The sequence below is a fragment of the Eschscholzia californica genome, unplaced genomic scaffold, assembly GCF_041429995.1.
Source record: "Eschscholzia californica isolate CP2 unplaced genomic scaffold, dmEscCali1.0.p SCAF_5, whole genome shotgun sequence".
Taxonomy (NCBI): domain Eukaryota; kingdom Viridiplantae; phylum Streptophyta; class Magnoliopsida; order Ranunculales; family Papaveraceae; genus Eschscholzia; species Eschscholzia californica.
Window position 1 is genome coordinate 38,709,533 of NW_028238472.1, and position 24,822 is coordinate 38,734,354.

Sequence of the window (24,822 nt, forward strand, 5' to 3'; positions counted from 1 at the left end):
GTTAAAGGTTCGATCCCTACTTTCATTTTTTTCTACTTATTTTCCACATTCTTCAATTACTTTTCTACTTATTTTTCAATTTCTTTAATTATTTGTCCACATTATATGTTTTACTTTAGTTATGAACCCAATAAAGTTAGCCATTGAAGACTTTTTTGTTTATCTTTCTAATTAATTGATTGTTGTTGTGTCCTTATTTTTAATTAGGGGCAATTTTTCTATATTTAGTGGTTAAGTGTAGCCTAATATATGTATATCCTATATATTAAAACAGCTCAGCCGGTTATGTGAGGTATAAGTCTGGCCGTTCATTTTTGTTGGGAGTTTGATAAAAATCACATCCGAAGAATGATATAAATTACTTTTTTACGTGAGGTATTTCTCTCCCTATTCCCCCCCTCCCCCCTCCCCTCCCCTCCCCCCCTCCCCCTCCCTCCCCCTCCCCCCCCCCCACCCATGGATTAAATCCAACTGTTTACACACGAGCTCACGATTAAAAAATTTCATTTTTTGGAACTTATCATAACTACGTATGTAATCCAGTATAGACACTCTCTCTCTCTCACTAACCGTCTTTGCAGACAACTAAAAGTTCTTCGTGCATCCGGCAGAGGGAGGGGTTCTTCCGCCGGAATCCCCTTCACTTTCGAAGGGGATGTTTTCTGCTTTAGTGTTTTCCATTAGTTATTCCATCCATTTAAGGTATTTGGAGTTTATATGAGAGTGAAGAAAGATGAATTCAGAAGTTAGAGAGAAAAACAATTAGTACTTTTTTATCTTTTCCCTTTCTCCATCTTGCACTCTCTAAGTTCCGGCGAAGGGAACGATCCCTTCGCCGAAACTTTCCAGACAAAGGAAGGATTTCTTCGTGAGGTTTTCTAAACGAAAGTCTTTTAGTAGAACCAGACAACCTCGTCTGATAAACCAGACGAGGGTTCCAGTGAGGGGGTCTCCCTTTTGTGGAAACTAGAGAAGAGAGTAAAAAGGGAAAGAAAGAGAGAAGAGATAAGAGAGAGAGAGAGAGAGAGAGAGAGAGAGAGAGAGATGACGGTCGAAGTTGTTGTTATCGGAGTTAATGGTCGCCGGAACTGATGATGGTGGGAAGGAAGATGGAGGAAGAAGAAAATAAAAACACCAAAAGTGGGTAGTGTGGGGAGGAATTTTCTATAATGGAGTTATCCATAAGTGAAAGAATTTCATATCTTCAAAAAAAAAAGTGAAAGAATTTCATATCTCCAATTGATTCATTGAATTAAATTAGAGGAAATCATATAGACATAGCATAAATAGCAGATTATGATTTTTAGTAATTTCCTTTAAAATTATATTCTTAAAAATATTTATATATAATCATTAAATTACACGTCTGTCAACGGTTTAAAGGGTATCAAACGATCCTCAACGCCTACCCGGCAACAACGGATCTAAACCCATACGCGACTTGGGTGACGTACCATAATTCAAGGATTATAATAAATTATTTTTAAGTACAAATTTCTAAAAGGAAATTTCTAACTATCATAATTCGGATTTAGTCTATATCTACATATTCTCCTCTAATTCGGATTTAAGCTATCATGGCTCTGATACCAAATTTAAGAAGGATCGTTTAACATAAGAGATAAAGAGAAAACTTACAAAGATGAGCCGAAACCAGACTTAATCTTCAAAATACCGATAAAGAGAAAACTTACAAAGATGGGAGAGCAGAAACCAGACTTAATCTTCAAAATACTTCGGCTTTATTAATCTTCTAGCTTTAATTACAAACTACTATTACAGAGCTTGATAGAGAAAGAGAGAAGAAACTAAAAACTTGAAAAGGAAAAACTTAGAAGAAAAAACTTAGGTTTAGAATGAACCAACATTCGGAATTTATAAAAATTTTTAGATGACCGGAACAGTTCCGGTTTCCAGGTCTACTTCGTCGTCTTCTGATGAATAGTGAATAGTAAAATTGACTTTTACTATTTGCCTTTTACTATTTGTCACAGTAAGCCGCCATCTACTGTTGGCACAGTAAGTCGCCTTCTATTATTGAGAATAGTTCTTGACTCTTTCTGTCGAAATAGTTCTTGACTCTTCCTGTCAAAATAGTTCTTGACTCTTCCTGTCGAAATAGTCTTGACCTTTACTATTTAAGCTGACAATCAATATTTTGAATAGTGTCTTCTAGATGCTGATACTGTCGAATAATACTGAAATACGGATTTACTGTACAATTGTACAGTAACTGTAGCAAACTACTGATCTTTTTGTTTGCCTTTTGCAGATTTTAGTAACTTCTGAGAATGCACTTCGATGATAGCATCCCAGTAATCTGCCATTGAGGTATCCGATTTTGCTGATTTTGAGTCATCGAAATCCTCATTCGGATCTTGGCTTTCTCCAGCCAATACAGCATACTGATTTTCTTGAGATGACGAGTCATCTAGAATTTCAGTCTCTATATCTTGCTTCTGATGATGAGCTAGGAATTGATTTTTAATTATTTCCATAGCTTTAATCTGTTGATCTACAGATGAAAGGTTCGGATATTTTTTCTGAATATCATCCAATAAAAATTGGAAAATATTATCAGAAGGTGAAATAGATACGGATTTTTGAGTAGCCTTATAGGCATTTTCATACTCAATTACAGTTTGACAAATGAGTTTATGGGTATCTGTAATAGGAAATCCATCCCACCATTTGTAATGAAAAGTTCTGCTAATACATGGAATTAATAGATCATCAAAGTGAAATTCTAGATCCCATCTCCATATCCATGGTATTTTGAACTCTGCCATATAACAGAGTGCTGATAACCCCAAGAAGGATCGTTTAACATAAGAGATAAAGAGAAAACTTACAAAGATGAGCCGAAACCAGACTTAATCTTCAAAATACCGATAAAGAGAAAACTTACAAAGATGGGAGAGCAGAAACCAGACTTAATCTTCAAAATACTTCGGCTTTATTAATCTTTTAGCTTTAATTACAAACTACTATTACAGAGCTTGATAGAGAAAGAGAGAAGAAACTAAAAACTTGAAAAGGAAAAACTTAGAAGAAAAAACTTAGGTTCAGAATGAAACAACATTCGGAATTTATAGAAATTTTTAGATGACCGGAACAGTTCCGGTTTCCAGGTCTACTTTGTCGTCTTCTGATGAATAGTGAATAGTAAAATTGACTTTTACTATTTGCCTTTTACTATTTGTCACAGTAAGCCGCCATCTACTGTTGGCACAGTAAGCCGCCTTCTATTGTTGAGAATAGTTCTTGACTCTTCCTGTCGAAATAGTTCTTGACTCTTCCTGTCAAAATAGTTCTTGACTCTTCCTGTCGAAACAGTCTTGACCTTTACTATTTAAGCTGACAATCACTATTTTGAATAGTGTCTTCTAGATGCTGATACTGTCGAAAATACGGATTCACTGTACAACTGTAACAAACTACTGATCTTTTTGTTTGCCTTTTGCAGATTTTAGTAACTTCTGAGAATGCACTTCGATGATAGCGTCCCAGTAATCTGCCATTGAGGTATCCGATTTTGCTGATTTTGAGTCATCGAAATCCTCATTCGGATCTTGGCTTTCTCCAGCCAATACAGCATACTGATTTTCTTGAGATGACGAGTCATCTAGAATTTCAGTCTCTATATCTTGCTTCTGATGATGAGCTAGGAATTGATTTTTAATTATTTCCATAGCTTTAATCTGTTGATCTACAGATGAAAGGTTCGGATATTTTTTCTGAATATCATCCAATAGAAATTGGAAAATATTATCAGAAGGTGAAATAGATACGGATTTTTGAGTAGCCTTATAGGCATTTTCATACTCAATTACAGTTTGACAAATGAGTTTATGGGTATCTGTAATAGGAAATCCATCCCACCATTTGTAATGAAAAGTTCTGCTAATACATGGAATTAAGAGATCATCAAAGTGAAATTCTAGATCCCATCTCCATATCCATGGTATTTTGAACTCTGCCATATAACAGAGTGCTGATAACCCTTTTGGGGTTTTTTCTGCAGTTTTTCCCTTGAGCTTTGGATGATACTCATACCATTTTAGCCAAGGGTCTTTCAGTGTATCTGGTAAGAAACTCAGTTCTGGACCGAATTTCTCCCACCAATGCAGAAACCAGAGAGGGAAACCTTTTCCTTTAACAATTTCAGGGTTAATACTGATAAACCAGGAGTGTTTCCTGATCGGATTCTGATAATAGAACATGAATGACCATGCCAAAACATAATCCCAATAATTATAGTTTTGACCATTCAATTTCAGGCTTCTGGGTCTTGAGGGGTCAAGAGCCCATTCTGTTATATGTAAGACTTTTACTATATAACACTTAGAATGTGTTATAGGAGACTTACTGTCTTTCAGATTATAATGGTGGTGTACCATTTGTACAGATTCTGTTTCATTCAAAATGGCTTCATAGATATATTTATGCTTGCCATCCTGGATAGGATAGTTTTGTACTCCTAAATACCGTTCTTTGATGTGCCATGGATCATGTCTCCACTGGACATCTTCTAAGGATACAGATAGAATTTTTTCAGTTATTAACTTTTTAGCATAAATGATTTCCTTTTTTAGGATATCTTTAGCAGTTAGTTTCGGATTGGGTTTATCCTGAGAGGATGATCCTACTACAGGGAATTCTGATAGAGAAGAAAACTTCCCTTTTTTCTGATTTACTTTCTTCGGATATCTAGATCCTCCTGCTCCTTTATCAGGTGGTTCCATCTTTATCCTGCAAAAATTCACGGGTTAAAAAATCAGGAAGAGAGTTCTGATTTCCTTTAATATATTCAATTTTAAAATCGAATGCAGATAATTCAGATTGCCATCTTGCAAAAATTTGTTTAGAAACTAAATTTTTAACATCCTTTTGCAAAATATCTTTTGCAGCACTACAGTCAATACGGAGTAGAAAAGATTGATTTAATAAATCATCTTGAAATTTAGAAATGCATTTGACTATTGATAACATTTCTTTTTTGATGGTGGAATAGTTTTTCTGAGCATTCTTCCACATTCCAGATGCGAATCTAAGTAATTCTTCTTTATTAGTAGAAGGGTTTTTCTGTTTTAGAATACCTCCATAACCAATATCAGAGGCATCCGTTTCAACAATTTTGAACCATTGAGGGTTTGCTAACCCTAGACATGGTAATTGTTTTACTCTAAGTTTGATTTTTCTGACTGCTTGGGTATGCTGATCATCCCAAGGTAATGGATTCTTTTTAAGCCTATCATATAAAATAGCACTATCCATTGCTATATTCTGGTAGTAGTCTGCTATATAATTAAGACTTCCTAAAAATCTTTGCAATTGATTTTTGTCTCTAATTTCATCAGGAAATTTAGAGGCAAATTCAATGCTTCTGTCAATAGGGATTATTGTCCCTTGACTAATATTCTGTCCTAGAAATCTAACTTCAGTTTGAAAGAGTTTCATTTTAGGTGCAGATATGACTAAACCATTTTTTCTGATAACATCTTTTGTAATTCTAAGATGTCTAAAATGTTGATCTATATTAGATGAAAATACTAATATATCATCTATATAGACAATAGTAAAATTTGAATACGGAATAAAAATTTCGTTCATAATATTTTGAAATTCTGAAGGGGCATTTTTTAAACCAAATGGCATAACATTCCATTCATAATGCCCAAAGGGTACAGTAAATGCAGTTTTATATCTATCTTCTTCAGTTAGTTGAATCTGATAGTATCCAGATTTAAGATCAAATTTAGAAAATATTTTTGCAGAATGCAATCTATCTAAAAGATCTTTTTTGTTTGGAATAGGATATCTAATCCATTTCAGAGCATCATTCAAAGGTTTGTAATTTACTACAAGCCTTGGAACACCTCTTTCCTTTTCAGCTGCTTTATTCACATAGAAAGCGGTACAACTCCATGGTGAATAACTTTTTCTGATAAGCTTCTTTTCTAATAAATCTTGAATTTCTCTCTTACAAAGTTCAAGATATTCAGCATTCATTTGACTAGGACGAGCCTTAGTCGGAATCTGAGTTTTTTCATCAAATTCAGGTTTATAAGGTAAAGATACAATATATTTTTTCCTTTCCCAAAAAGCATTGGGAATATTGCTACAAACTTCGGTTAGAAATTGATTTTCAATTTCTTTGATTTTTAGTTTTATTTCTGGGGAGTTCAATTTCTCGGAAATATTCAAATTATGTATTTCTTCTTGTAAGAAGTTTAAATGAGCAGTTTTAGAATTAATTAAATATTCTAACTCATTTAAAGTCCTGGTTTCAGGGCTAGTAATAAATTCAAAATGTATTTTATGATTCTGAAAACTAGCATATAATCCGGTTTCATCTATCTTGTCATAAGGGAAAAATAAATTAATAAATGGAGTTCCCAGAATAACTTCTTGAGATAAATTTCGGATTAAAATAAAGGTTTGTGGAATACAGATTCCTTTATTACAAATATAAGCTTCAGGTAGCTTATAATTAATTGGCATTCTATCTCCACTTGCAGAATGTAGAGATTGTACGGTTTTTTCGAAGTATTTAGTCGGAACTAAACCTTCTCTAATACAGTTCATGTCAGCTCCGCTATCCACCAATGCTACTGCATTAGTAATGGTATATTCTTTGTTGATAACAATATTAATACTTATATACCATTTCTGATAGGTAATTTTCTGCATAGTATTTAAAAAGATAAGATTATTATCTAAAATACTAGATGGTTCTGTGTTTAGAATAGCAATCGATTTATCTTTTGATTGATGTTTTTCAGCTAGACTTTCTAATTGAATAAGTCTGATATTCTGGTTATCTAACTCTTCTCTGATGAGTTTTATTTCAGATTTAACTATATTTACCTCACTTCTTAAATCTTGAGAAGTAGAAGGTTTTAAAGAAGTTTCTGGTTTTCCTTCAAGTCTTTGAAGTACTTCTTTCATACTGTAATGTTTAGTAATATTCGGTTTCTCAAAGGAACTAGGAGAGTTTTTTGTCTGTTCTAAGCAAAATTGTAATATTTTACTTTTTAGCAGAGGGTCTGTTACTTTATCTATCATAGATATTATTTCTGATTGAGTATCCGTTAAAACATTAATACTCAAGCCATTCATTTCTACAATGGCTTTCCAATAGTCTTGGTTTTTAGAACATTGTCCTGAACAAGGTTCCTTCTCAGATATATCTTCTGATTGGCTAGAAGATAGAAAGTCAATTTCATTGACATCCTCAGAGTCACTAGAAGATGAAGATTCTTCTTCAGTATTAGAGGTCAGGAAAACTTTGCTTAATTCAGCTTTTAGATTGTCATCAATTTTTAATTCATTCAGTTTTCTTTTTGTAGAACATTTATTAGCATAATGCCCTATTTTTCCGCATTTAAAACAAGTTTTATTACTTGTTTTTTGTCCTGATTTTGTTTCAGATTTATTAGGAATATAATTTCCTTTAAATCTTTTCTTATGTCGAGGCTTCTGATAATAAATTTCTTTATTCTGTTTGTATTTTCTTCTTTTCTTATAATAAGATTTTCGAGAATACTCTTTCGAATCTCTAGAATTCCTTTTATGAGATTTTGGATAATCAATTTTCATATCATATGCAAATTGACTACAGAATTCACCAATTTCTTTTTTCCCATGCAAATTCTGTTTTTTCAATTGGTATTGTAATTTCATATCATTACAAATTTCTAATCCAGTTTGAACACAAGTAGTAATTATATGTCCATAAGTTAGATAACTATAAGAGATGATGTTTTCATTATTTTGATCTCTTAGTCTTTGTCTAACTTTTTCAGCAAAAAGAGGAGGAAGTCCATCAATGAACTTAGCCTTCCAATATTCAGAATTAGCATCATTGCGTTGCATAACTTTACAGATAAAGACATCTTTATACCATCTAAAATGGGTTAAAGATGGACATCTAAGGTTCTGTAAAAGTTCTCGACTTTTCTCTTGTCTTTGAGGATGACTCCCCACAAAATGCAAAAGAATAGTCTGAAGTAAAGTATAAATATTACAATTTTGCTTAGAACAGACAAAAAACTCTCCTAGTTCCTTTGAGAAACCGAATATTACTAAACATTACAGTATGAAAGAAGTACTTCAAAGACTTGAAGGAAAACCAGAAACTTCTTTAAAACCTTCTACTTCTCAAGATTTAAGAAGTGAGGTAAATATAGTTAAATCTGAAATAAAACTCATCAGAGAAGAGTTAGATAACCAGAATATCAGACTTATTCAATTAGAAAGTCTAGCTGAAAAACTCATCAGAGAAGAGTTAGATAACCAGAATATCAGACTTATTCAATTAGAAAGTCTAGCTGAAAAACGATCCTTCTTAAAAATTGGTATCAGAGCCATGTTAGCTTAAATCCGAATTAGAGGAGAATATGTAGATATAGACTAAATCCGAATTATGATAGTTAGAAATTTCCTTTTAGAAATTTGTTCTTAAAAATAATTTATTATAATCCTTGAATTATGGTACGTCACCCAAGTCGCGTATGGGTTTAGATCCGTTGTTGCCGGGTAGGCGTTGAGGATCGTTTGATACCCTTTAAACCGTTGACAGACGTGTAATTTAATGATTATATATAAATATTTTTAAGAATATAATTTTAAAGGAAATTACTAAAAATCATAATCTGCTATTTATGCTATGTCTATATGATTTCCTCTAATTTAATTCAATGAATCAATTGGATTCTCGAGACTTAACTGAAAGTTCTATAAAGAACTCCGTAATTGAAGAGTTTGACCAAACTAAACAATTAAATCAATGGACCATACCCGCAATAAAATCAAATAAAATCTATAAAAAAGGATTTTTTGATTTCATTAGTCAAAATAATATCAAGACTCTTGAACAGTCAATCGGACTTGACCAAGAAGTCAAAACCCTTAGACTTTTGAGTCTTAAAGATATTGAAAAGTATTTAAAATCTAAATACAACTACCTGCACGTTGGATGCATTCAAATAGCATTCAAACCTTTGACTTTGGCCGGATTAAATGCCAGTATCTTATCCTATTTGCGAGATGCTAGGTGTTTGGATTTCTTACCATCTTTAATGGGAATAATCCAAACTAGTTTATGCCATGGACCGGTTTATTTTAATGTTTACCCGAATTTGACCTTATCTTTGACAGATAGAAATCTGTTTGAAGCCGTGTCCCTGCATATTCAAACACAGGGATATAATTATCTCCCTGGATCTGAGACAATATCAGTAATATATAGGATTCATTATAAGGTAATGAATACCTTGACTCCTAACGCAATACTGCGTAGTGAACCAGGCAAGACTATAGTAATAGATAGTAATTGCTTGACTACTAATATTGCAATTCCGAAGTTAATTAAATGGGAAGAAATTGACTTTCCACATGAATGGGTTGTACAGGATGCTGTACCACCTGTCAATATTATGAACAGGAATTTAAATCAAATAACCCAAACACCTGAGGGAGATGTTGAAATAACATTTGCCCCTAATAAAATCAGTAAACTAAGCTTAACTAGAAGCTCTTCCGCCAAAAGGATAGAAGACTATAAAGTCTCATATCCTAGTAGTTTATCTAGATACTCTGTATCAAATGATGAACTTAAAGAGCAGATCATCCGAGGATTAAAGATTTCTGATCAACAAATTCCACATGGAGTCTATGTTGAACAGACAACTGAACAGGAGAAAGAACAAAGGACTTCTCCGACTCAATCAGAAATGAGTTTCCATTTATAAAATTTTATGGATTATAGTCCAGGATCAATACCTAGACAGTGGCTTAATCAGGAGCTCATGATGACAAAACATGAAGCTTTCCGAAATTGGTTTTTTGCAGCCTTTAATAGTAGGACTCTTGAAAATATTAAAAATATTTATTATCAAGAGTTAGAAAGGGACCAAAAAATGACAACCTTTACTATTTGGTTTCATAATTGGTACCCTAATCAGAAAACTATCCATGTTATAGAAGATTATACAAAAATGTGGACTAAGAGTGATGGAACTAAGATTAATTCTATTCATCCTCCACCTGAAGCCTTGACTCTTAAAAATGACAATGAAAGTAAAGCACTAGAAGCAGTTCCATATGCTATACCTAGTGAATCAGTAACTACCGTCATAAAACAGCACAATCATACCAATCTAAGTCTTCAGACTATTGGTAGTCAATTAATCAGAATTGAAAATACTATTCATAATCAATTGAGTAGTATTGAAGAAAAACTTAAGGATACACCTAAAGTTTTATCTACCAAGGTTGAATCCACTTCAAAAAATAAAGACAAAGAAATTGTTGAAGTAGATGTTAAACCTAGTCCAGAAATCAAAGACTTTAAACTGTCTGATAAACAGGATATAGACTTTGCTAATTTAATCATTGAAAGAATGAAAAATTTAAAGATTAATATTATTAGCCAAGATTCTAGTACTGAAAACTCTGATCTTGAGTCTGGACCAGATATCAGTAAAGTTCAAACCATGTTATATAAACTTGGTAATGAACCTAATACAGGTTTTAAGACCTATTATAAAAGACCTACTCCTCAAGATCTCCTCTTTGAGGAAGACTTTTATCAAAATCAGAATTCTTATAATGGTCGTTCCATTTATGAATGGAATATTGATGGTCTTTCAGAATATCAAATTTATGAAGTTGTTCATAAAATGTTAATGTATGCCAGCATTTGCAAAGCTAGTGGTAATGATGATTCGGCTGTGGCCAAATTCATTGTTACTGGTTTTGTTGGTGCCTTAAAAGGATGGTGGGATAATGTTCTCACTGTTGCCCAGCAGACTGAAATTTTCACAGCTACAAAACCTGAACCAAATACTGCACAAGTTAAACCTGATGCAGTTTATACTTTACTTCAGACTATTCTTTTGCATTTTGTGGGGAGTCATCCTCAAAGACAAGAGAAAAGTCGAGAACTTTTACAGAACCTTAGATGTCCATCTTTAACCCATTTTAGATGGTATAAAGATGTCTTTATCTGTAAAGTTATGCAACGCAATGATGCTAATTCTGAATATTGGAAGGCTAAGTTCATTGATGGACTTCCTCCTCTTTTTGCTGAAAAAGTTAGACAAAGACTAAGAGATCAAAATAATGAAAACATCATCTCTTATAGTTATCTAACTTATGGACATATAATTACTACTTGTGTTCAAACTGGATTAGAAATTTGTAATGATATGAAATTACAATACCAATTGAAAAAACAGAATTTGCATGGGAAAAAAGAAATTGGTGAATTCTGTAGTCAATTTGCATATGATATGAAAATTGATTATCCAAAATCTCATAAAAGGAATTCTAGAGATTCGAAAGAGTATTCTCGAAAATCTTATTATAAGAAAAGAAGAAAATACAAACAGAATAAAGAAATTTATTATCAGAAGCCTCGACATAAGAAAAGATTTAAAGGAAATTATATTCCTAATAAATCTGAAACAAAATCAGGACAAAAAACAAGTAATAAAACTTGTTTTAAATGCGGAAAAATAGGGCATTATGCTAATAAATGTTCTACAAAAAGAAAACTGAATGAATTAAAAATTGATGACAATCTAAAAGCTGAATTAAGCAAAGTTTTCCTGACCTCTAATACTGAAGAAGAATCTTCATCTTCTAGTGACTCTGAGGATGTCAATGAAATTGACTTTCTATCTTCTAGCCAATCAGAAGATATATCTGAGAAGGAACCTTGTTCAGGACAATGTTCTAAAAACCAAGACTATTGGAAAGCCATTGTAGAAATGAATGGCTTGGGTATTAATGTTTTAACGGATACTCAATCAGAAATAATATCTATGATAGATAAAGTAACAGACCCTCTGCTAAAAAGTAAAATATTACAATTTTGCTTAGAACAGACAAAAAACTCTCCTAGTTCCTTTGAGAAACCGAATATTACTAAACATTACAGTATGAAAGAAGTACTTCAAAGACTTGAAGGAAAACCAGAAACTTCTTTAAAACCTTCTACTTCTCAAGATTTAAGAAGTGAGGTAAATATAGTTAAATCTGAAATAAAACTCATCAGAAAAGAGTTAGATAACCAGAATATCAGACTTATTCAATTAGAAAGTCTAGCTGAAAAACATCAATCAAAAGATAAATCGATTGCTATTCTAAACACAGAACCATCTAATATTTTAGATAATAATCTTATCTTTTTAAATACTATGCAGAAAATTACCTATCAGAAATGGTATATAAGTATTAATATTGTTATCAACAAAGAATATACCATTACTAATGCAGTAGCATTGGTGGATAGCGGAGCTGACATGAACTGTATTAGAGAAGGTTTAGTTCCGACTAAATACTTCGAAAAAACCGTACAATCTCTACATTCTGCAAGTGGAGATAGAATGCCAATTAATTATAAGCTACCTGAAGCTTATATTTGTAATAAAGGAATCTGTATTCCACAAACCTTTATTTTAATCCGAAATTTATCTCAAGAAGTTATTCTGGGAACTCCATTTATTAATTTATTTTTCCCTTATGACAAGATAGATGAAACCGGATTATATGCTAGTTTTCAGAATCATAAAATACATTTTGAATTTATTACTAGCCCTGAAACCAGGACTTTAAATGAGTTAGAATATTTAATTAATTCTAAAACTGCTCATTTAAACTTCTTACAAGAAGAAATACATAATTTGAATATTTCCGAGAAATTGAACTCCCCAGAAATAAAACTAAAAATCAAAGAAATTGAAAATCAATTTCTAACCGAAGTTTGTAGCAATATTCCCAATGCTTTTTGGGAAAGGAAAAAATATATTGTATCTTTACCTTATAAACCTGAATTTGATGAAAAAACTCAGATTCCGACTAAGGCTCGTCCTAGTCAAATGAATGCTGAATATCTTGAACTTTGTAAGAGAGAAATTCAAGATTTATTAGAAAAGAAGCTTATCAGAAAAAGTTATTCACCATGGAGTTGTACCGCTTTCTATGTGAATAAAGCAGCTGAAAAGGAAAGAGGTGTTCCAAGGCTTGTAGTAAATTACAAACCTTTGAATGATGCTCTGAAATGGATTAGATATCCTATTCCAAACAAAAAAGATCTTTTAGATAGATTGCATTCTGCAAAAATATTTTCTAAATTTGATCTTAAATCTGGATACTATCAGATTCAACTAACTGAAGAAGATAGATATAAAACTGCATTTACTGTACCCTTTGGGCATTATGAATGGAATGTTATGCCATTTGGTTTAAAAAATGCCCCTTCAGAATTTCAAAATATTATGAACGATATTTTTATTCCGTATTCAAATTTTACTATTGTCTATATAGATGATATATTAGTATTTTCATCTAATATAGATCAACATTTTAGACATCTTAGAATTACAAAAGATGTTATCAGAAAAAATGGTTTAGTCATATCTGCACCTAAAATGAAACTCTTTCAAACTGAAGTTAGATTTCTAGGACAGAATATTAGTCAAGGGACAATAATCCCTATTGACAGAAGCATTGAATTTGCCTCTAAATTTCCTGATGAAATTAGAGACAAAAATCAATTGCAAAGATTTTTAGGAAGTCTTAATTATATAGCAGACTACTACCAGAATATAGCAATGGATAGTGCTATTTTATATGATAGGCTTAAAAAGAATCCATTACCTTGGGATGATCAGCATACCCAAGCAGTCAGAAAAATCAAACTTAGAGTAAAACAATTACCATGTCTAGGGTTAGCAAACCCTCAATGGTTCAAAATTGTTGAAACGGATGCCTCTGATATTGGTTATGGAGGTATTCTAAAACAGAAAAACCCTTCTACTAATAAAGAAGAATTACTTAGATTCGCATCTGGAATGTGGAAGAATGCTCAGAAAAACTATTCCACCATCAAAAAAGAAATGTTATCAATAGTCAAATGCATTTCTAAATTTCAAGATGATTTATTAAATCAATCTTTTCTACTCCGTATTGACTGTAGTGCTGCAAAAGATATTTTGCAAAAGGATGTTAAAAATTTAGTTTCTAAACAAATTTTTGCAAGATGGCAATCTGAATTATCTGCATTCGATTTTAAAATTGAATATATTAAAGGAAATCAGAACTCTCTTCCTGATTTTTTAACCCGTGAATTTTTGCAGGATAAAGATGGAACCACCTGATAAAGGAGCAGGAGGATCTAGATATCCGAAGAAAGTAAATCAGAAAAAAGGGAAGTTTTCTTCTCTATCAGAATTCCCTGTAGTAGGATCATCCTCTCAGGATAAACCCAATCCGAAACTAACTGCTAAAGATATCCTAAAAAAGGAAATCATTTATGCTAAAAAGTTAATAACTGAAAAAATTCTATCTGTATCCTTAGAAGATGTCCAGTGGAGACATGATCCATGGCACATCAAAGAACGGTATTTAGGAGTACAAAACTATCCTATCCAGGATGGCAAGCATAGATATATCTATGAAGCCATTTTGAATGAAACAGAATCTGTACAAATGGTACACCACCATTATAATCTGAAAGACAGTAAGTCTCCTATAACACATTCTAAGTGTTATATAGTAAAAGTCTTACATATAACAGAATGGGCTCTTGACCCCTCAAGACCCAGAAGCCTGAAATTGAATGGTCAAAACTATAATTATTGGGATTATGTTTTGGCATGGTCATTCATGTTCTATTATCAGAATCCGATCAGGAAACACTCCTGGTTTATCAGTATTAACCCTGAAATTGTTAAAGGAAAAGGTTTCCCTCTCTGGTTTCTGCATTGGTGGGAGAAATTCGGTCCAGAACTGAGTTTCTTACCAGATACACTGAAAGACCCTTGGCTAAAATGGTATGAGTATCATCCAAAGCTCAAGGGAAAAACTGCAGAAAAAACCCCAAAAGGGTTATCAGCACTCTGTTATATGGCAGAGTTCAAAATACCATGGATATGGAGATGGGATCTAGAATTTCACTTTGATGATCTCTTAATTCCATGTATTAGCAGAACTTTTCATTACAAATGGTGGGATGGATTTCCTATTACAGATACCCATAAACTCATTTGTCAAACTGTAATTGAGTATGAAAATGCCTATAAGGCTACTCAAAAATCCGTATCTATTTCACCTTCTGATAATATTTTCCAATTTCTATTGGATGATATTCAGAAAAAATATCCGAACCTTTCATCTGTAGATCAACAGATTAAAGCTATGGAAATAATTAAAAATCAATTCCTAGCTCATCATCAGAAGCAAGATATAGAGACTGAAATTCTAGATGACTCGTCATCTCAAGAAAATCAGTATGCTGTATTGGCTGGAGAAAGCCAAGATCCGAATGAGGATTTCGATGACTCAAAATCAGCAAAATCGGATACCTCAATGGCAGATTACTGGGACGCTATCATCGAAGTGCATTCTCAGAAGTTACTAAAATCTGCAAAAGGCAAACAAAAAGATCAGTAGTTTGTTACAGTTGTACAGTGAATCCGTATTTTCGACAGTATCAGCATCTAGAAGACACTATTCAAAATAGTGATTGTCAGCTTAAATAGTAAAGGTCAAGACTGTTTCGACAGGAAGAGTCAAGAACTATTTTGACAGGAAGAGTCAAGAACTATTTCGACAGGAAGAGTCAAGAACTATTCTCAACAATAGAAGGCGGCTTACTGTGCCAACAGTAGATGGCGGCTTACTGTGACAAATAGTAAAAGGCAAATAGTAAAAGTCAATTTTACTATTCACTATTCATCAGAAGACGACAAAGTAGACCTGGAAACCGGAACTGTTCCGGTCATCTAAAAATTTCTATAAATTCCGAATGTTGTTTCATTCTGAACCTAAGTTTTTTCTTCTAAGTTTTTCCTTTTCAAGTTTTTAGTTTCTTCTCTCTTTCTCTATCAAGCTCTGTAATAGTAGTTTGTAATTAAAGCTAGAAGATTAATAAAGCCGAAGTATTTTGAAGATTAAGTCTGGTTTCTGCTCTCCCATCTTTGTAAGTTTTCTCTTTATCGGTATTTTGAAGATTAAGTCTGGTTTCGGCTCATCTTTGTAAGTTTTCTCTTTATCTCTTATGTTAAACGATCCTTCTTAAAAATTGGTATCATTCTTTGACCCTTACAAGTTAGCTTTATTGTATTTTTTTTTTTTTTTTTTGTTAAGAAGCTTTATTGTAAATAAAGTCCCAAAATCATCAAGGCCCCGTCCCTAGAGAAAAGAGGCTAGGGCTTCCTTTCTGGTTCACTTCAGTTCAGTAAGAAGGGGCAAGAGAGAGTAAAGAAGAAGAAAAAAAAGAGCGAGAACCGAGAACCTATCTTAGATTCAGCTTCCATCGCCGTCGATCATCAACTCATTAGGTACTCTTCCTCCGATTTGTTACCTAAGGGTCCATTCAATTTTCCTATTCCCAGACTATTTAATTTATTACTCTTAATCACTCCCAAAAGAGCTTTCTTCGTTTCAAAATCTGTAATTTATCATTCCAATTTTAGTTTTGAACCATTTTCGGTCTGAATTGTTGTATTTCAACTTAATTCTGTGATCGGAATTGGGTATCTAGCATAATTTGTGCTTCAGTTGATGATATGAACAACGATCATCTTTAATTAAAAAAAGAATTTCCTAGCAAAATTTCACCTTTCTACTTTTTTTTTATTCGTTTAACATGCATGAAGAAAATCTTGAACAAGGGTACTAGTAAAACTAGATTAGGGTGTTGTTTTGATAATCGTAGAGCTATCTGAAATACAATTTCTTATACTTCTGTTTCTGCTCAGGTAAATATGGAGAGAGTACGAAGAGCATCACATGCAGGATCATGGTACACTGATAATGGTAATTGACTACCTGAGTTTCTAATTTCTCTTTGATCTCTATCAGAGTATTAAATGTCTTTCTTTTTTTGAGATAGGGTTTATTTGTTTATCGGCATTAAATCTAGGACGTGGGTTTTTGGTTTGTGAGATATTCCATCTGTTAGAAAAAAGGACCCTTCTTTCCTTTCGAAACACTGATAATATTACTAGGTTTATCTATTGCTTTTTTCAGCCCCTTTGAGTTCACCGACTTTAATGTCTATGCCATCATTCAAATGCTTTAATTGAGTGAAAAAGGTGTAAATTAGAGAAGAAGATTGAATTGGGGAAAACAGGATTCCTTGTGCTTGGGCAGACAATTCACAGAGGATTTGTTTTGTGACTATTATTTCCTTAGATATTTGATTTTTTTCTTTGCTCTCACTGCTTTCGTTCATATCTAGAATAGTTTTCCTGTAGGCATTTATCTGAGATTTATTAGTCGGTCTTGCGCTGACTTGCCGAATTACTCTTGGACAGTCTCGTGCTCGAGGGCAGCCCGAGCTAATTCTAGGCCGAGACTACGAGTCAAGGCTTTGACGAGTCTTGCACGAGTCAAGGCTTCGACGAGTCTTGCACGAGTCATGAGTCACCTGGGTCGATGATCCACTCTATGAGTTGTCTAGAAACCCATTTCTTTTGAGATAAATGAACCCTAAGTTAAAAGAAGAAAAAATAAGCGGGACACAGGGGGAAGCAGTGTAGCAACCAAAGAATGACTTAACCCTATGTTAGACCCACTTCTTCTACAAATGCTTCTAATGCTATAAGAACTGTTGTATCTATGGCAGCAGCAGGACCTGCTGCTTTTATAGCAATGAAAGAAGCTGTGCTTTAAATAAGCTTCATAGACTTTAAATAAAATAAATAATAACACAAACTATCACCGATAAGAATTGGCCGAGTTACTCGGCCTAGTTCCTAACTTCACCTTGGGCAATCCTTAGCCGAATTACTTAGATGCTGTTTGATACTGGTGAAAGGAAACTGATATCTTCCTACTGTTGAGTGTTGACTATTCATTTCCTCTGACCTCATTCACACATTCCGGCCGCTACCTCTTCCCTTGCATGCAGAGGATCTGGAAATCTGTCCTCCATACTTGCAAACTTGCTCTTGTAAATTACAAAAACACATCCAGTTTTATGTAATTGGTAACTCTGATCTTCATCAGATCTTGTTGACGTGAAAATATTTTAGAGAATGTTTGAGGTCTCCTCTAGAGATGGAGTAGCAGTTAACAAGGCCCATAGGTTGCCACACAAATATTTATTTGATTCTAGATCTGGGTGGAATCTTTGGTTAATGCCGTCAAACTCAATTTGACTAGCTGGGTTAGTCCTGAATTGGCTCGAGATCGAGGGACAGCCATAGCCGATCCCAACCTGACGAGACAAGGGTTTGGCGACTAAATGGGGGAGTCAAGCCGATTCTCACACTTACTGAACGAGTTACCTGACTCGACTTAAGAATAAACAGAGAGAGAGAGAGAGAGAGAGAGAGAGAGAGAGAGAGAGAGAGAGAGAGAGAGAGAGACATATCTCTCATTATGTTTCTCTCCTCCTCCTCTCCTTTTTTCACTTGCTTTTCTCAATTCAAACTGCTGTCTTCTTTTTCTTGATTCCAATTGGGTTGTTTCGGATGTCTTTAAAGCTACTCATACCTTTTCACCTATTTTTGCAGGCTACACATCTTTTTCTAACCATTTTACAACAATTTCTGCTACCTATATGCTTTTTGCAGCTACCTATTGCTGCAATATGCTTTAAGTTTTTTGTCTTTCTTGATCTATAGGTTAAAGACACAATGTCATTGCTTGCTTCTTACTCTTCCTGTTTTTATCCTCATTTATTATGTTTTCTTTTTTAAGTATATTTTTAAATATATATATATATATATATATATATATATATATATATATATATATATATATATATATGAAATATAAAACAAGCTTCAGTCAACTCGGCCAAGTTACTCAGCGTGGCCCTTTGCCAATTCCGAGCTACGTCCGAGTTAACAGCTTAGCCTTCGGTGCTAGAGAACGATCCATCATACCTGATGGATCAGTTCACAGATGTGAGAAATTTGCCTCATTCTAATAACTAGTGAAGCTAGGTAACATACGACAAGCTCCAAAAGGTTTATAATTTATAAAAGAACAAAGCATTGACTGGGAAGTGGAACGAATTTAAAGCCACTTCTCTGTATCTACGTAAGCATTCATGTTAGAATGACATACAATGTTCCCCAATTCCTCTAACAGTCCTTCACTCCTCTGGCAGCCAGTAAACTAGGAGCAAACCTTGATGAGTGGCTTAGAGCAACCGGCCTTGCTAAATCACCTGATGTGAGAGGTGTCATTGCTCCGTAAGTTAGTTCAAATCAGCTTCAACTTAGGGTTTATCATATAAAACTACTCTAATATATTCCATTTGGTGGACTGTACAGGCATGCTGGTTATTCATATTCAGGTCGTTGTGCAGCCTTTGCATTTTCTAACATAGACCCTACAAACATGTGAGGCTGTGGTTATACATGTTTATTTATTGTTTCTTTCATTGTTCTTGTTTTTATGTGTCGTGACGTTTTACTACTGCGATGTAATCCAGAATCACATCCTTAAAAAATGGAATTAGGTTGAGAAGTAACTTTTCTAGTGTCGGTAGAATAAATAAAAGGATTGGATGCCTACTCGAAAGAATAAATAGATTGTAGTATTGCACGCTATCATATTTCTACGACCTAATCTTAGATCTTGTGTTGCTTTCTGAATACAAGCTAAGTTTGGCTATATGTTTGTCATTTAGTTGATTATACACATCGCTTTTGTGCTGTGAAGGCAACGAAGCGATAGTTGTCACAATTTTTATTGGTTTCGTTCGACTCATATGACAAATTATGGTCTTCACATACGACGTAAGAAAAAAATGTTCCAATGAACATTAGTGGGGGAACCTCTTGTAAGCAAGGTTGTCAAATCGTAAATCGTTTTTCATTTTACTAAATCTTATCGTATATGTGAATTGAAAATCATAAGATATATATATATATATATATATATATATATATATATTAATTCATTGACTATAATAGCTCATGGTATTTGCTAATGAAAACATTCAATGTAATATCTAGCTTAAAACTAAGAATTGTATATCAAAAACTCATAAAAGATACAAAATGTAAGATGCTCTTTGTTCTTCATTCTCATTATCAAGATCAAGAATATTCAAATCTATGTCTTCATTATGTGCATCATTGGCCCACTTTGAAGATTGATCCTCTGATTCTCATCAATAAGCTATTTCTCTTTGCCGTTTCCTTTCATTGACGTTGTTCAGTTTCTTGGTCCTGCACCAAAAATAAAGGTCTTCGATAAGCTTATTTGTAGAGTTGAAACAAGTTACAATCATATTGTGTTTTAACTTACCTCGATGTCTAGAGTTTTTCCTTCTTTTTGGACAAAACAATCTCCAACATCCAAACATGTTGTGTCTTCTGGTCTAAGAGGGCTGCTCGAAGTTACGCTAATGAAGAGATTAACTATAACTTGCTTTTCTTATACTTAAAGAATCAAGAAAGTGGCGATATCACAGGGATATATGACTGGTCTAGAGGGCTGCTCGAAGTTAAGCTAATGACGAGTCCTGATTGGATTTTAAAGGCCAACTCTAGATACTCCTACTTGATCGTAACATTCATAGGAAATTTGTCTTTTTTGTTTTAACATTGATTGTAAAGCTGTATGACAAATGATTAATGATATATATATATATATATATATGTACATATAATGTTGCTGAAAATAACTGGATATTAAATAGCAGAAGGCCTGGGAAAACCCTGTATTGTTACTTGTCAGGCAAGGGTGCAAGGCCCATGGTTGTTGCCCTTGCGTAAGTATTATAAAGGTTCATTTGAAACTTGAATATTCTGAACTGCTTGTGTTATTTAATACTAGCTCGATGGATTTAAAATATCTAATCTGTTAACTCATTATTGGGTACACAATTTCAGTTCTCGGGTCTTCCTTCTTGGTCCATCTCACCATTACTACACTCCAAAATGTGCTCTTTCAATGGCCACAGTTTACAAGACACCTTTGGGGGACCTCCCAATCGATTTAGAAGGTATTGCAACCCATCTCTATATTAATGCGATTTTCATCTTACTCGATTTGCAGATGCACGATTGGAAATGAAAGTTTTTGTCTTATGTTCATAAGTTTGTCTACATATTCCGTTTTCCCGAATTTTGTACATTAGGCATGGAAATTAGTTTCTTTTTTCTTCCTTGCTAAATGAGTTTGCCGAATTGCTTGTATTGAACAATCAAGATTTATACGTTTTTGCTTTGGTCAGATGTTCACATGAGTTAACCCTCGTCTTAAAACAAGTGAACTGAAAAAGCTCCCTAGTTTCTGTATTACGAGTTTCAAGAGATGCTATGCCACCCAAGGGTTTTTGCTATACAAATACGAAGAAACTTTTCTATATTGAAATGATTTGTTTTGAAAACTTTGTTCTCTAAGCTTGTGTAATGAATTTCAAGAGATGCTTTCTCCACCAAAAATTTTCATATCATGGTTTTTTTCTGCATATTTGGCCGATTACGATATTTTTTGATATCTAAATATTTTTCGGACATAGATACAAATAGAAAGATATAATATCCGGTCCAACACGAAAAAATTTCAGGCAGTTTACGGATTGTGAAGTATGCAGACTGATAAGAACTGATAAGATATTTGCTGACAGGCCTTCCCCAATGATCTCGCTGAGAAACTATCCAGTGCTACACCAAATAACTCAATGACTCCCTTATGTTTTGTAGAAGGAGTTGCTCATATAGACAATATCATCCAAAAATTTCTAGAACACCTTCTGGAATACCCGCAGATAAGCTATTACAATTTACGAAAATTAACCAGCAGTTAATTGGTAGCACTACTAATTCAGATTGACAGCTAATAAATAAAGTCTCTTATTAAGGCCACAAACTAATAAAATTCATTTTAGAATTTAGATCACTTACATCAAATGAAAGTCAAAGTGCTTGAAACAGTTTGTTAGAGACTTTAGACATTAAATATCTCATGGATGGTTTACCTTTCTGGTTGACCAGTCATAGAGGAGCTAAAAGCAACAGGAAAATTTGAAACTATGGATCTTGAAGTTGATGAAGCAGAACACAGCATGGAAATGCACTTGCCATATCTAGCCAAAGTATTTCATGGGTAAATATTTACTTTATGTTTTTAACAAAACTTAAGTTTTTATGTCATTTTTATTATTTTCTTATACCGGACTTGTTAATACAGCTACCCTGTAAAAATTGTGCCCATTCTGGTGGGTGCTCTCAATTCAAGAAATGAAGCAATGTATGGACAACTACTAGCGAAATATGTGGACGACCCGGGGAATTTCTTTTCCGTATCATCCGACTTCTGTCACTGGGGATCTCGGTATGCGTTATTAATTTGTTGTAACTGATCTTTTTATTCTATTGCTTTTGTCATGCTTTGTTGCTCTTCTACCATAATAATGACGTTCAACGTTTCCAGATACTTGAAAAACGATTTTTAGTTAACTAGCTTTAATCTTAAGAAATTTATGGAACTATAATGTCTGAGAGTAGGTGTATTTATTATATATGCATCATCTAGTTGATTTTTTCTAGGAAAATAGTCCAAAACGTACACCTAAAGTAGTGAAGAGGTATACCCCTTGTGTACTTGGATACTCGCATGGTAGTATATCGTGTACTGGTACCCGTGGAACGATCCGCTTTCAAGGTAAGACTGAGAATATTTCTTTAACTCCAATAGAGACGTCTATTGTTAACCAATTGCAATTAAAAGTTCAGATTTCAGAAAGGCTTCTGTGCACTGTGTTTTTTTTCCTTCAAGTTGCACTAACTTCTAAAGTGTAAGCTTCACTATTTATATCTTTGACGAACATTAGGAAATAGTTGACATGGGGTGTCCTCTTTTTGATTTTGCATTTTGTATCTTCCATTTCATCTTGCATTAAAACAATTGATTGCTATTTTTAGCATCTATGTTTCATTTTGGGCACCTTCATATCGATCTCGATGTATTTGTGCGGTACCCATTAGCTGTGCAAATTATAAATGGCGCAGCTGATTAGTATGTACAAGCTTCGAGAATATGCAAGAGGCGGAATCCTTTAAGAGACAATTCCTTAACAATCTCACAAGTTATTGACAAGTGAATTCGTAATTCCTGATATTATATTAAATCATCTGAGTTGTGTAATTTGCCAGGTTTAACTATACCTACTATGAGCAGAAACATGGAGCTATCTTTGAGTCCATTGAAGCTTTAGACCGGATGGGCATGGACATCATAGAGACAGGGGATGCAGATAATTTCAAAGAGTATCTAACTGAGTTTGAAAACACCATATGTGGACGTCATCCCATCAGCGTTTTTCTTCATGTAAGTAGTATCACTCCGTTTCCAATGATACATGGCATGTCAATAAGCTGGCGTGCCATCTGACTTGTTTGTGTGGACCGGCATGAGCTACAAAAATGTGGAATCATGAAATTATTTGTTAGTTTTAGGATCTGGTTTTTATTTGTTTCAACTTTCGAAGAGTGCTGTCTTCCCAAATGTAGTATGGCAGGAAACAAGGGGTTCATCAGTTACACTTACGTTTACTCTAGCTAATAGCCCTATATTTTAACGTCATACCCAACGTGAGAAAATTTGAACCATATGCAGTAAAAATTTATGGTGTATTAGATAGAGTTCAGGTTGTCTTGTGTTTGATAAATTGTTTTGCTTTTGAACTCTTAGATGCTGAGGAACTGCTCGACCAAAATAAAGATTAATTTCGTACGATACGAACAATCAAGTCAATGCAAAAGTAAGAGAGATAGTAGTGTAAGTTATGCATCTGCAGCTGCAACCAAGGTGGAAGATAATTAATGGTGTTAAAACAAATGACAACCTTGGCTATCCGTTACAGTAAGAAGTGTTTTCTTGTATTTATATGCTCTCCTTCTCTCTTCCTACTTGATGAAATTCTAACTTATGCTCTGTATGGCTCCTGAAGTGAACTAACCTAAGGCCAACTCAACCATCTATGTTGTAGTAGTAAAGTAACAAGGGGTGTTTGCACATAATCAGCTTTAGATCTCATTGTGGTTACTTTTAAAGCTTTTAAGTATTGTGCCACTTGAAATTCATACATCTTTAATCTCGGAATCGTTCAGACCTAGGTACTTGGTTCTAAATCTTCTGATAAATCATGTCTAATCTGACTCTGATTGTGAAACTACTGATACATTTATTCTAATATTCTCTTCCAATTAACAGACCCTATTTGACCCTGGAATCCTAGAAATATATTTTTAAAGCCTTCTCCAATAATCACTGATGTATTTGGGTTGGCCTTCAGTTTCCATGGACATTTGAAACTATGAAAGCCTTTGTTAAATTCTTTTCGATGGAATATGAGTGAGAAATTTCGAAGTCTTTCAAACGGCCAGTCGACCAGTTAAGGAGTTTCTGAAATAGATTATTAGTGATATCTGAATCAAAGTGATGACATGCCAGACGATAATATATTCAGTGATGGGTAAAGGATACTTAACAACTCTAATTTAGACATTCTCCTTATGTCGCCGACTACAAAAGCATGTAAACGGAGAGGGCTTTAAAATGGTGGATACCAGTTAATACAGATGGAGGGTTTGATTTGTGTATGAGGGTCTTCGGTGCGGCCTTACGAGATCATCAACAAACCACAAAAGCGTTCTTCCATAGCAAAATTTAAGTATTTGTATAGAAATTCATACCTTATGGAGTCATTTTGAAGCTTGTGAGATATATCATGTTTACCATGAGGTCAACTAAGTTGTTGATTTTTTATTAAGACGAAAGAACCAGGAGGTTTTTGACAAATGTGCTATTGCAGAAGTACCATCGTCAGAGATGGTT

General features: G+C 33.8%; 1 protein-coding gene across 1 annotated transcript; it reads left to right on the forward strand.

Moving 5' to 3' along the window:
- Positions 1 to 749: 749 nt before the first annotated feature.
- On the forward strand, positions 750 to 24,038 carry LOC147539066 (AmmeMemoRadiSam system protein B). The gene is made up of 10 exons (XM_086640552.1): positions 750 to 1,216; positions 16,159 to 16,352; positions 16,773 to 16,830; positions 19,136 to 19,220; positions 19,302 to 19,370; positions 20,871 to 20,983; positions 21,978 to 22,089; positions 22,174 to 22,317; positions 23,139 to 23,313; positions 23,677 to 24,038. Exons 3-10 carry the CDS (start codon positions 16,779 to 16,781, stop codon positions 23,806 to 23,808), a joined length of 882 nt encoding a protein of 293 aa, XP_086496678.1. The 5' UTR covers positions 750 to 1,216; positions 16,159 to 16,352; positions 16,773 to 16,778; the 3' UTR covers positions 23,809 to 24,038.
- The last annotated feature ends 784 nt before the right edge of the window (positions 24,039 to 24,822 follow it).